General features: G+C 41.5%; 4 protein-coding genes across 6 annotated transcripts; 1 reads left to right on the forward strand and 3 right to left on the reverse strand.

The window, feature by feature from the left end:
• Positions 1-582: 582 nt before the first annotated feature.
• LOC104822564 (rab3 GTPase-activating protein non-catalytic subunit) lies at positions 583-3585 on the reverse strand. The gene is made up of 8 exons (XM_010553817.1): positions 3137-3585; positions 2767-2901; positions 2399-2590; positions 2126-2187; positions 1876-2033; positions 1260-1408; positions 1034-1174; positions 583-956 (listed from the first exon to the last, which is right to left on the reverse strand). The coding sequence occupies exons 1-8, from the start codon at positions 3479-3481 to the stop codon at positions 768-770; spliced, it is 1371 nt and encodes a 456-aa protein (XP_010552119.1). The 5' UTR covers positions 3482-3585; the 3' UTR covers positions 583-767.
• Positions 3586-3609: 24 nt separating this feature from the next.
• LOC104822565 lies at positions 3610-5696 on the forward strand. Its single transcript, XM_010553818.2, has one exon. It carries the CDS (start codon positions 3640-3642, stop codon positions 5509-5511), a length of 1872 nt encoding a protein of 623 aa, XP_010552120.1. The 5' UTR covers positions 3610-3639; the 3' UTR covers positions 5512-5696.
• Positions 5697-5977: 281 nt separating this feature from the next.
• On the reverse strand, positions 5978-10009 carry LOC104822566 (polynucleotide 3'-phosphatase ZDP). 3 transcript variants are annotated; one of them, XM_010553821.2, is made up of 14 exons: positions 9609-10009; positions 9391-9450; positions 8960-9262; positions 8300-8356; positions 7989-8078; positions 7839-7892; positions 7670-7726; positions 7504-7560; positions 7311-7387; positions 6925-7006; positions 6731-6847; positions 6507-6631; positions 6347-6416; positions 5978-6244 (listed from the first exon to the last, which is right to left on the reverse strand). In XM_010553821.2, the coding sequence occupies exons 1-14, from the start codon at positions 9960-9962 to the stop codon at positions 6197-6199; spliced, it is 1551 nt and encodes a 516-aa protein (XP_010552123.1). In that variant the 5' UTR covers positions 9963-10009; the 3' UTR covers positions 5978-6196. The 3 variants fall into 3 exon arrangements, with proteins under 3 accessions (XP_010552123.1, XP_010552122.1, XP_010552121.1); XM_010553820.2 differs by having other exon boundaries at positions 7989-8075; positions 8960-9268; XM_010553819.2 differs by having other exon boundaries at positions 8960-9268.
• A 567-nt stretch (positions 10010-10576) lies between these two features.
• Positions 10577-13515, reverse strand: LOC104822567 (tubby-like F-box protein 7). Its single transcript, XM_010553822.2, has 4 exons — positions 13136-13515; positions 12308-12395; positions 11410-11539; positions 10577-11315 (listed from the first exon to the last, which is right to left on the reverse strand). The coding sequence occupies exons 1-4, from the start codon at positions 13460-13462 to the stop codon at positions 10724-10726; spliced, it is 1137 nt and encodes a 378-aa protein (XP_010552124.1). The 5' UTR covers positions 13463-13515; the 3' UTR covers positions 10577-10723.

The following is a 13515-nucleotide window of genomic DNA, read 5'->3' on the forward strand; positions in this document are numbered from 1 at the left end:
TATATATATATACATATATATATATATATATATATATATATATGTATATAATTAGACTCGAGTGGGATGCCTCGTGAAGCATTATCGAAGTGGTGTGATGTGACCAAATGATTTTCCATGTTATATATTTCATGTTCGGTCCAAATCCAATTATCATATTTCTAAATTTATAATATATTAATTAAATCGTAATGACGAGTGCCCCGACAAAAAAGTGCTTGTCGACACTTGCATGACTCACCTTGTTTTGGATGCAAACTATATGCTTTTTTTTCCATCACATATATTCTCTGATAGGGACGATTGAATTATCCCGATTATTATATTCGATTATATAATGTCAAATTAATTTCTAATTGCTGTTTCGGATCGTTCAATTTCTACCGTTTTCAAATAGCGGAATTTTTATGTCAAATTCTCATTTTTTTCTTATTTTGTATTTGTTTATTGACTTGCTCCCTGCATTTTATTTTTATTTTTTCTATTACAAGTACTTTCCGTCAATCTAAGTAAGGAACAATAATATATGAAGTATTGGAAATCAATCATGAAATATGCAAAATTCGGACATAACCCTAGATCAAGTCCCAAGAACAAAATGTCTGGAGAAGCCCTGGTCTTTTCTTTGATCAGTTACATACTTCAGCCGTTAGATATACACAAGAAAGTGATAACCATTAAGCAGCTGTAAATAAAATAAAATTAAATGTTTATTCAACAAGTGATCTTAAAAAAAAAAACCAAAAACAAATAATTGTTTCTACTTATTAATGGAGAGACCGGTTGAGCATAGAGATCTGGCCAGAGTCTCCATTCAACAAGAACACTTCAAGAGGAATATAAGGGGAAGATGACGATGGTGAAGTTGATCCAAACCTGTAACTCGGCTGCAACAATTTGCTACCTTTGGCACATTGGATTGTCAGAAGCCGAGGCCCTGTTCTCATCTGCCACACCTGTTGGTTAATCCAGACAAGTATATCATCGACTCCATTCAACCAGATTCCGAATTGCATTTGTGACGGGATTGTACCTCGATGATTCCTTTCCGTGGTGCGTGAATGGCTAAGCACAGACAGTAATCGCCCTTAACCGGCTCTGTGTACGAAATAGATTTTCCTTTATCTTTCTTGACTAACATCTCCATGAACACACAGCTAGCGTCTCGGTATCCCTGGGAAAGAGAGTTTTGGTAGCTAAGAGACGTCGAATGAAGAAAAACGATGTCCAGAAAGAAGACTCAGAAAGTGGGCATGAACCTTCCATAGCCGGACCACCACGAGGGCCTGAGTGTCCAGCAGTAGTATCCGACCAAGAGAATCTGTTATTGCAGCAAGTGTGCCACTCGGGGACAGTGTCAACTTCTCGCCCTTTCTCGGGTAGTCCTTTATGCATGTCAACGAGGAAGCTGCATTGCATTTTTCTTAACATGTAAGTAAGCGAAATATGATCATAAGCAATGAGTTCTGTATGTTAACACAGCAATGATTTAAGCCTCCTAACATTGTCAAACTTCCGAGGCAATGCAACGTAAAGGGCACGAAAGGGAATGAAAAAAGTTCATTAGATTATTGAAAAAGCTACCAAATTATCAAATGACATTATAATCAGTTGTATCCCAACAACAAAGATGTGAAAACAGAAGTTTAGCAAGACGATTAGATGGACAAGACATTTACTTCGAAGGATTATTTTCGACCGAATCATGATCAGTTCCTTTCCTTGCTTTCTCAGAAAGAGTTGGTTCCTACCATTGACCCGAAATTTGGGCAAAAGATGTTGAGAGATTGCTTCTCAATTTCACGTTCAAGCATTTCAAACCTCTAAAGGTGTTTGCTTATAGAGAGCAGCAAAAAGGATACAGATGAAATTTACCTCGAGCAAACGATTGAGTCTTTGCTTGAGGCTTTTTCTTCGGAGATTGATCACTTCTCCATATCATTTTAGAAAAAGAAGCTATGGTTGAGACTGTTGCCGGCACAACTTTTGAAAGAATGGCCCCAACTAGTGATCTACTTCTGTCTTCGGAGAGCCTTTTTAAAGGGGGAATAAAGAGAGAGAACGTGTTAACGAACAGAACATTACGGATAAATAAGATATGAACGTTGCTGCCAATATTGCTAACCTGTAAGCTGAGATTACAGCATCTTCTCCTATGGTCACTGCACAATAATAACGTTGACTTGACTGTCAAAGAACAAAATCAGCCAAAATTCAAAACCGGAATGATTTCTGAAACGTCTTGTTATTCAATTTTCCACCAGCAGAGACAGTAATCCAACTCAAGCCTATGATAAGCAGAAACAACATTCGGATTCATTTCAAATATCAAATTTACGAAAAATTCTAAGACAATCAATAGGCTATTCGGACAAAGAATAGATAGGCACTCAGTCACCTGAAGTTCCAGCAATGGAGGAGGCATTATGCCAGTGATAGCAGCATCTGCACAAGTTCCATACTTGTTCACGTTCCATATCTGATACGGTAACCGCTGGTGAGAATTTCCAGGTTCATCTGAACTACCCTTCTTACTTTTTTGGTCCCAAAAATGTGAATTTGATTCTTGAAACCATTTCTGAAGCATGCTCTACAGGCAAACGAAAAAGTCCACAGGTCTCAGCTCTTATTACAATTAAAAAAAACACTCCCAGAAAAAGAAAAAAGAAAAACTGGAGAGGGTTCGAGTTGCATTGAGATAGGAACGGATCCATTTAGATCTTTTGATCAATTGGCTCAACAGGAAATATGAGATTGACAACAAACCTGAATATTCGACCCGTCGAAGCGGGCAATGATACCGGGCATTACAATGCAGAACTCTTCGGAGGATGTCTCTTGGATTACATCTTTCTTAGTTCCTCGTACTCTTAGTTTCAAGATACGGCTGGGATATACCAACTGTAATAACACAATATTCAGATACCTCACCAACAAGATTGCTTGAATCCAAAGCTAATGATCTCAACTGGTAAACCCCAACAAAGAAATTATAGCGTTAAGCACAATGGTTCTTTTGATACTAAAATGTTCTACAGTTCATCATAATCACACCAGACAAGATCATGGGTTTTAATCTGAAAATTCAACTTCTCAATCCAAAGTTCCATACTTCCATTCACAAATGAACTCGTACCTGCTTGTGTATGAGATCACCGGCGAGAGAGTAAACCAAAAGATACCCACAAGAGGTCCCGGCAGCGATAACTCTGACATCATCGAAAACGAGCCACTCGATCGCCGTGATCGACTCGGCCTCGATCGGAGACAAATCGGGTCTGATCTTGACTCGCGGCGCGTCGGGATCGGCCCAGGTGACGACCAGGATGAGAAATCGATTGGCAATAGCCAGAGAATGCGAATCGAGCGCGCAGAGAAGGTTCGGGTCATCCACGAGCCAACCTTCCTTGCCCGCGCCGAGCTCGCTAAGCTCCTCGCACGCGATGCAACCAAGCTCCGTCAGGTGGATCCGTTTCGCCATAAGGAGCTCCGAGGGCGTGGTATTCGGGTCCTAAGAGAGTAAAAGCTTGGTTCTTTCTTATGGCTTTCGGATCGGACTATCGCAAAACGACGTCGCAGCTCTCATCTCTATAATCTATTTACCGCTTTCCTCGTCCTGTAGTGTTTTGGTTTTAGAAAATGCTGCGTCAAGACTTGGCCTTCTCCAAAACCCTGAACCCTAGCTTCTTCCCCTATCCGCAGCCTCTACCCAGCTCTCTCCGCCGAAGAAAAACCCTCAATTTTGAGTACCCATTTCGTGGGGGATTAGTTTTGGCGGTTTCCGGTGGAGATTTCCCGTCTCCGGCCGAAATCCCAGCGCTTTCCCGCAAAAATGATGGCGAATTCCGGCGAGACGTGCGGACGATGGCGGGCCGGAGCAAAAATAAGCCCGGAGGCTCCTCCGGCGGACGGATTGAGGGAAACGCGGAGATGAGACGCGAGGCGAAGCGGAACGCGCGAATCAAGTCGAAGAAGCTCACCGAGTCTCTGTTTTACAGACTGTACAATAACCCTAACCGTAGTCGCCGTAGCATCCTCAGTAACCATCCAGACAAGTTCACGGAGGAGGAACTGGAGATGATAGGGCTTGGGTACGACCGCATGGTTCGGTTCATGGACAAAGACGACCCGAGGTTGAGACATCCGTACGACTGGTTCAAGTACGGAGAGTTCGGGCCGTACTCATGGCGTGGCGTTGTGGTTGGCGACCCTGTTCGAGGGACACTCTCCGACAAGTGTGTCAGCATGATGGGTGAAGTGAAGGACCATGAAGAATGGGAAAAGATCGAGCAGCATGAGATGAACACTGATTTCCAGAAGAGGGTGACACAGTTGGATAAAGGTGTGGGCTTGAGGTACTTTTGGGTTTTCGCTAGACACCCGAAATGGAGGCTTGAGGAAGCGCCATGGCAGCAATGGTCATTGGTGTGTGAAGTGGTGGTGGAAGCAGAGAAGAACAAGAGGCTGGACAAGTGGAACTTGATGGGGAGATTGGGAAACAAATCCAGATCCTTGATATGCCAATGCGCAGCATGGTTCAGACCCGACATTATATACGTGAAGAAGCCTGTTTTCCAATGTCGTTTCGAGCCACAAGACGATTTCTTTAACTCGATCGTGCCTTATCTCGACCCGAGAACAGAGTCGGGTTTCTTGTTCGAAGTGGAGGATGAAGATGGTAGAATAGAGATGTGTACTTACTATGGAGGGTTGTGTAAGATGGTGAAGGTGAGACAGAAGGCTTTTGTGGACGATGTGGTGAATGCGTATGAGAAGTTGAGTGATGAGAAGAAATCAAAGGTCTTGAAGTTCTTGCTCGGAAACCATCCGGTTAACCTCTTACATCCTTACACAAAAGAGTGGAAGGCTAAGCTGGAGGAAATGGAGCTCGGGTGCGATGCTCCGGACGAAGATGAGGATGAGAGGAACATTAAGGGGAACTCGGGAGAGGCTGAATTCACTGAATGGGTTGAAGATGAAGGTGGCAATGATGACGATGACATTGATGAACATGATCATGATGATGATGATGATGATGATGATGATGATGATGATGACAGCATTGATAGCATGGTTGTGGATGGGGATTTGGAAAATGATGAAGAGGAAGTTGATGCAGAAGAGGATGAGAAGTATTGGGAAGAGGAGTTCAAGAAAGCGGTTAGCAGTGCAGAGAGAATGGAGAAGCTTGCGGAGAGGAGTATGGAGTTGTCGAGTAGGTTCTATGAGAAGCAGATGAAGGCAATGGAAGCAAGAACGAGGGAAAACGGAGGGTTAGGAGACGGCGATGGGGATGAGTTGGCAATGAGAGGTAAGAAGGCGAAGGTCAATCCCGAAGAATGGAAGATTCTCGGGTATGGCAGATGGAAGAAGAGGATTAAGAAGAGCAAGATCCCGCCCGAGCTGTTCCTGCGTGCTGCGGTTAGGCCGTTCACTTACAGGAATCTTGTGAAAGAGATTGTTCTAACAAGGCATGCCATTTTGGAAGGCGAGATTGGTGCAAAAGAGTGATGAATTTAGGGTTTTGAATACCGCAGGAAATGAGAGATATTTATGATCAGCTAGCATCAATTGAAACTATGTCGGAGTTTCAAAACTTCATGCTTGTATTGATTTGTGAAGTGGGAATACGATATTCTTGTTGTCATGTTTTGTTACGCTGCAGGTCATGTATCTAAGTTTTTAATTGTATCTGATCTCGGCCCCGTCCCTTCAGATTCCTGGCTACTCGACCTCGTGGGTCGGATACCCGAGTTGGCACATCATTCATGCCCCCTAGTTGCCTTGTTGCGCATCACTCTACTCCTTTCCCCTTCAGCTCGACCCTTACCTCTCTCCACCTCTGCCCCTGTTTCAGGTTATCCACGGATACATTATAACCAATTGACACAGCTCAGGTTCTCGTCGACAAAGAACCTGATCTTGGGCTCTCAGTGGGGCTCAGGGTTCGAGGGACAGGTACCCACGAGAGTTCGGATCATGACGTCCACCCCTAAAAGGTGGAAAAGGTAAACATTGATGGCACTGTTTGTGTTCAACAGAAATACAAAAAAGACAACATCTTTGATTGTTTGAAGACAAAAGCAAGGTCTAGGCGCAGTGCAAGAGATGACTTTCAGGGTAGTTCAAGCAAAACATGGCGATCAAAGCTATGTACAAACCAAAAACATTTAGGCCTTCATTAATGTACTTCACTTCAAGAAGCAAAGTAGTCCTCCGGCGTATAAAACTTCAGTCCAATCGCCTGCAACCAAACGAATTTCACCGTTAAGCAAATGAATTCAGGCAGAATTTGAATCAAGTTGTCCGGAGGAGAAGACAAACGGATCTCTGTAACATAAATTACATGGGCAAATTTTATGTCAGCGTCACTATGGTCGTCTTTTCTTCCGGCTGCATCGCCAACATAGAAGGATCTGAAGCAGAGAGAAGACGAGAGTCAGAGATCCAATGCATGCAAAACTGATGAATACAGATCCATAGAAAAAAATTTGGAGTAAACTAACTTCTCCATGTCAATCTCAATGCCAGAGTTAAAATGATTCTTCAGGAGTTGCCACATTCCCGTCTTGGGTTTGCGGTAAACGTCTTCTTTACCGTCAGATATAGCGACTCCACATGCTATAAACACCTGTATCCCCACACAAAAAAAAACGTCAAATATTACAAGCTCTTATTGGTAAACAGGTACAAGGAAGATGCAAAGGGAGAAGAAGTTTAAGACTTGGACCTGAATAGGGACCTCCACACGATTGATAAAGTTGTTAAGCCGCCCGATTTTTGAGTCCACAGCTGCTTGTCTCTTGTTCTTCCACCGATCAATGTTGGACTCGTTCGTGAAAATTACCTTCGCATTGCCGTCATTAAAGTTACCCAAACAAACGAATACGCCATTAAGATGGAATTTGAACAAAGAGAAGTTACCAGTTTGTAGCCTTGACTATACAAACTCTGCAGTTTCTTGGGAATGGAAGGGTACATAAGGGACCATGCATCCGCCCCTACTCTGATAAAGAAAAAAAAATGACTAATAGAATCAGACATTAACGTGTTTCTGATTTTGCTTTCATGTTCTTTACCTTGGGTGTACTCACATAAAGAATCAGTAAACCAGACAGAGGATTATGCCATAAAACCCTCATCATATCTCATGATAAGGCTCATATCATAAAACAAGTATATTATGTCAAGTATGAAAAACCATTATACCATAGCCTTTTGATGTAGATAAACCAACTATTGGAAATCATAATTGGAAGGTCAAGAAATACGTTGAAAACAGATAACAAAGCAGAAGATAGGATTCGTACATTTTAACAGATGTTTTCGCTAGGCATCCATCAAAATCAAATGCAGCAATTTTATCCGAGTCATGGAGACCGTCATCCTGTGAAGATGCAACATCCAAAGGTATCATTAGAGCATACTACAGTACCATTTGGCTTAGCATATCACCTAATTTTTTTGTCAGGCCCTTCCTCATATCTGAGCACTCCTTCTCACCTTTTCGAGAAATATTACAGTCTGGAAAGCTTTCCATTTTGGTAAGAGATTTGCATCCTGAACGGGAAGACATCATCATTCAGGACGAGAAAGAGCATATGCTAAAATTGCAAACATGTGAGAAAAAAAATTAACAATGAAATTTTAGGAATCAGATGATGCATACCCTGTACTTGTCCTTGATATCAGAAACTGAAAGAGAGATTTTCGCTTCAATTTCAGCCTGAGACGTTAATGGTTCCATCACTTTCGGATGAGAAAAATGCTGATAAATTTCCAACTTGGGACAAAAAAAAAGTGTAATCGCCATGCAAAGCATATTGCTGCCCACGTACCTTAGGTTTTCTTGTGCTCTGTTGATCAACCTTAGTTCCTTCTGTCTCCTCGATCTTCTTAGGCAATGACAAAGTGCAAATCACAGATCAGTACAAATTCACTTTACAAGAGAAAATTATAAGGCACGGAAATTTTCCTAGTCCAAGAACCTGAGCATGTTTCCTTTTGATTGCCTCATCAGAGAACTTTTTATCTGCCCCCAAGTCATCATTGTCTTCATCAGTCTTATGTACTCCCTGCTGGAGAATGAGCACAAAAATGTTAGTTTGGAGCATCCCAAGACATCAAAATTTCCCAATTTAAGCGCTAAAATTTTGCTGAGGGCTAGGATTTCGGTTTGATATAGTGACAAGTTCATTTTTAACACAGGAAATCAGCAAGCTATAGATGCATGAGAAAATACAATACTTTCTATCGAAAGAAGCAGCATTATAAAAGAGATATTTGCTTGTACACCTACCACAGGCTTCTTGCCGCAGCGTTCCACCAATCTCTTTAATGCATCCTGTTCATCATTCTGCAATGCGAAAGCAGTTAATAAATGTGATGCTATATCCTTTCGCTAGTTCGGACATTTTAAAAACGAATAAAGGGAGATACAAGTTAGAAAATTTCTACAAACTTACCAGCTAATCAGAATGGAAAAATCAGTAGGTTTTCAACCACAAAAAGCAAATGAAATCTAAGGCACTTACAAGAACAGATCTTTTTGTAATAGTTTTTTTACTGTACAACAATTAGCAGAATGGCCCGTGAAGAAAGGATAGATTCAACCTTTTCTTCTTTGTTGTTTGTTAAGGTATGATTAGAACCCACTATGACCTTTAAGAAGGGAGCGAGAACCCAAATCACTAGGACAAGGGCCTTGCTCCACTACATCCATCTTTCTTATGTAATTGGTACTACTCGTACTCGACATGACATGCCATTAGTTATCTTTAGAATCAACTACACATTTAATATTTAGCAATTTTTACTGGATACTGGAAATTGGAAATGGTATCGTCGTTTGCTCATCTATGATACCATCATAGTATCATACCAGTTACCACAGGGCAAATGAGATCATATCTAATCCTACCCACCTTGAAAATATCTAATCTGTAATTACAAGACAAACCTGCAATGAAGAAAATCCACTGATGCTCTCAGCGGAATTAATTGGATCTGAGTCAATGGGAAAACAATCCAAGTGGTGCCATTTGGTCGTTTCAAAACCCCGGAAGTCTCTAGTCACCAGCCCCAACCTCAATGTCTTTGCCGCGATTGTCTGAGAACACTTCTTACACGATGATCTGTTCGACTTTGCATACTCGGCTATAATCTTTGCAGAAGGAGAAGGAGAACCCACTTTCTCCTTGATTTTCTGCTTACTTTTGTCATCTGGTGCGGTTTGCTCATTCTCGACGCCCTTCTCATCAACCTGCTTCTACACGAGTTTAGGGAATGTAAGCAGTAAAAGAAGAGCCTTCACGTGAAGTTTCCATCAAAAGTCAAAAAATGGCACTGAAAAGAGCACAGAAATTAGCAGCATTCCTCCTCAATCCCTACCTCTTTTGCAGGCTCGCCACATTGTTCAATCAATTTCGTCACCGCATCTTGATCATCCTTCTGCGACCATAAGCACACGAATTACCAAAACATACCAAAAACTAGAATCAGAATCGTAAAGCTTACACCTTTTTATCAGGGTGCCGAACATGTTAATTCTACACTACAACTAAGAAGCATTAAAACCACATGCAACCCAGAGAGAATCAACACGACACCTCTAAAGAGGAGAATCCTTGGACATCTTCAGCGGAAGCAACCGACTCCGAATCGGTCGGAAAACAGTCCAAGTGATGCCATCTGGTCATGTCGATCCCACCAGGCCCCTTGGTAATTAATCCTAATCTCAGCGTCTTCATAGTGATCGTCTTCGAGCACGACTTGCAAGTCGACCGGTTCGATTTCGCGTACTCGGCGGTGATCGGCATTGTCTCCAGAGACGACTTGTTCGTCGTTCTTCCAAAAGAACAGGGACAGAGATACAGATTCCGTTTTGGGTAATGGAGATTAGAACAAAGAAGACTCAGAAGATGGAAACGAGGAGAGGGGCGAACAATGTGGATGGTTACCATAAGGGAGGAAATGTCTTTTAGGGTTCTTACTTCCTCCCTTGTTCCCGCCATTTGAAGAGGGCGCCGAATTTCCAAAGAAACAGAGAATAAAAGGGCCTTAAAGTAAATACAAATTAGTTATTTTCTCAAGCGACTCTGTACTTTTCGATTTGTTACAAATTCGACCCAAAAGTTTAGGGAATTTATCAACCCAACTAAATTTTGCTTTGCTGTCTTGAAATTTGTTTCAACCTCATGAATTGAAGCTTCTCTTTTGTGTCGGCCCTCGACATTACCATATAAATATCTATTAGTGTTGCATAATCATATAAAAAAAAGTCTAATCACAAAATTTGATAATTAATTTTGTTTTAGCGTAAATTTATTGAATAAATATAAAAATGTCATGTATATACACATATTTATTGTAAATACAGATTATAAATAGTGATAGTTTTTGGTTTAAAATTTTTATAGTTTTTCCAAAATCGTAAAATGGATTTATGATTTTTATTTGATTTTTTCAATAAAATGATTTTTCGAGTTTTAAAAACAAATCTACAATTGGATTTTATTTTGCTTTTTAGCTTACAAAATCCAAGAAATTTATAACCATTCAATGCCATACCATGGAGGAGACACAGAAAAACACAAACTGATTAGGAAAAAACAGCCATTTGTTCCTTTACATGCAAATAAATACATAGGTTGATACATTTCATTCAGTCTTCTTCTTTGTTACAGTTGAAACATACTTGCAAATTTATCCCTTTTTTCGCGTGTCACTCGCAGGCTAATTTTGTGCCAAAGCTCGTAAGGCAAATAGCAAAGGCTTGGAATGCCGATAATGGCTGCCTGTAATCCATTGTGAAAGTATCTTCCCCGACCTTACCGAACTGGAGAAGCACCGTCTCCTCGTCACCTTTCCCGCTCGGTTGGCTCTGGTCCACAGTCGCAACCAGCTGAAAGTTCTTAACCGATGCCACTGTCACTCTTCCATGGAAGTTCAAGCACCAGCACTGTAGATGCTCGTGCCATCTCGGAGCTTTGTTCTTCAGTATAGTCTGTCCCATCTTGGGTTTCTTCATCTTGGCAGCAGCATCGGGTGATTTCTGCTCGGGGGAAGAGCCACCCCCCGAAGACGACGGGGATGAGATCGGGCATTTAAGCGAACATACCATTCTTCTTGGACCTCTCGATTTTAAGAGGTTGAATTTGTACGACACTTGCCCGACTTCGTAGTTTCCCGAGAAAACTTGGGGGCTTATTTGCTTCGATGCAAATCTCCGACTTGCCCTGTGACTTGAGGGTTTTGCTCCGCTGTGCGGCGATTGGCTGTCGTATACTGTGAAGTTGGTCCCGAGGAAATCCGATCTGCGAAGCATTTTCAGACATCCCCCTCAGACCGTTTATTTTCGATTCCACTTTTCGATTCTGGGGAGCAAAGAAAAATCGTACTGGATTTTACCTTAGCTTCCCGATGTAAGCGTTACTTCCTTGAGAGAAATCATCAGCATCAAGTGATATAATATATTCAGTATAGGCACCGGTCCTGAACCTTCGTGCCGCCAGAAGAAACTTGCCCTTGTCAGTGAACGCTGGTACAAAAGAATATACAAAACAGAAATGTTGAACGTTGAAATTGATTCTTTCATTTTTTGCTCTGAAAACAGAGGCGGAGAATCAAAGATGTGGCCATGGAACAATAACAAATCTCTATGGCCATGTTAACCAAATGAACTACAACCTAAAAATCCAACAAATCTGCAGTTAATCTTACCTACAACAGTATAAACTTTACGACAATTGCATAAATGCACGGTTCTTTTAATGCTTTATATTGTAAAATCTTGTCTTCCATGGCACAAACAAGGACAAGGAAAGGGTTAAATGCCTTCTTACCCATCTGAGGCAGTAAAAAATTCGTTTCAACATTTATGAGATCAAACAAATTGGTCAACCAGAAGCTCAGAATTTTCTCCCCCATCCCCCAGATCAATACAATGGTCAACATTTATTTAAGATGAATTATTGGCAAGTTTCTTCATTGACCGGTGAAGTGATTGTTGGATGAAAGACTTAGACAAACTCAAACTAATACGTATAAAGAAAGTCATAACATCACTCGCACTCATAACCAAGAAAAAAGAAAAAAAAGTCATATTTGCAGGTTCTGACTGAATCAATTTTCTCTCTTTCATTTCTAACACATGCATAATGCAGCTGATGGAAGTTTCATGGAATTGGTATTGAATAAATTCCCAGAAAATGATTTGGATTCTAAACGATCATATAGAAGAAAATGAAATCCTAACAATTCACTTGGCAGAAGAAAAATGTACACGACGATAAAAACGGTTACTTACATGGAGAAAGAGCAAGATACAAGTAAAAAGTTGATGTCTTCTTATTCCTTCTTATAAGACACTGATTCGGAAATTCTCGAGGGCCAGGCTGCATAACCGAGGAAAATCACAAATAGCAAATCTAAAATATTATTGAAAAGGAAAGCAAATATATGAGGTTGAAGGTAATACACAGGATGAAACTTTGGCCTATTGATGGCATCCAAGCAATTCACAGGATGAAATTTTGGCTTATTGATGGCATAAAACGTCAAGAACATACACCATTCCTGATGCTAAAACCTCGAGAAGACACCAGATGAAAAGCATTTGGGAATTGCTCCAACAATCTAATTTCCCGATACAATTAACAATATTTCCCAGTAATTTGATAGAAATCACGAGGAGATAAGACCAATTCCCCTAAGCATTCTACCTAAATATTATCATGTTACGTGCATTTCCTCCCACAACCTTATTCGACCCTGTTTTTCTTCTCCCATTATTCTCAACAGTGGCCATGTTCGTAACCCTAAATTACGCATCAATCGTGCACCCAATTCCATACATTAGCTGACAAAGTTTACTGAACTATGGCTGAAACGCAAAACGCACCCAAATTTTTCCCATATCCGCAGTTTTTATATGATTAAAACAAATTCTAGAATTGAAAAATTACAAAATTACAGAAACCAAGGATGATACCGTGTAACCCTAATCAAACATATCAAACACCCCATAATTCAAGCAAACGCATAAAGTTACGGAATCTATGCCATCCGTAGATACAATTCAGTCAAATCGGCAAGCAAAAACAGAAATCGAAGAGAGGGCCACGAAGAAATCTACCAATTTGAGACAAGAAGGGAAGGTGATTTTTCCGGAGTTATCAGGAGATCTAACAATCTCCTTGGTGATCTCCCTCCACTTCTTCGAAACGCAGGCGCAGGTGACAACGTCTCGCCGCTGTGGCCACCGGTCCTCGCTCCCCTCCACGCGGCGAATGATCTCCCCGAGCAATTCCGGTAGCATCGCCGACCACGACCCAGCCACGTCCAACTCCGGCGGCACCGCCTCGTCGGCATCGGCGCCGTCCATCGCCGCCGTAGTTTCGTCCTGTGGGTCCCTGAACGACCGCGAGACCCTTCGAGAGAGGAAGGATCGTCGCATAGGCATTTGCGGGGAGAGGGGACGAATTATCGATCTGTATAGAGAGAGAAAGGGGATGA

Source organism: Tarenaya hassleriana, unplaced genomic scaffold, assembly GCF_000463585.1.
Source record: "Tarenaya hassleriana unplaced genomic scaffold, ASM46358v1 Cleome37, whole genome shotgun sequence".
Classification (NCBI taxonomy): Eukaryota; Viridiplantae; Streptophyta; class Magnoliopsida; order Brassicales; family Cleomaceae; genus Tarenaya; species Tarenaya hassleriana.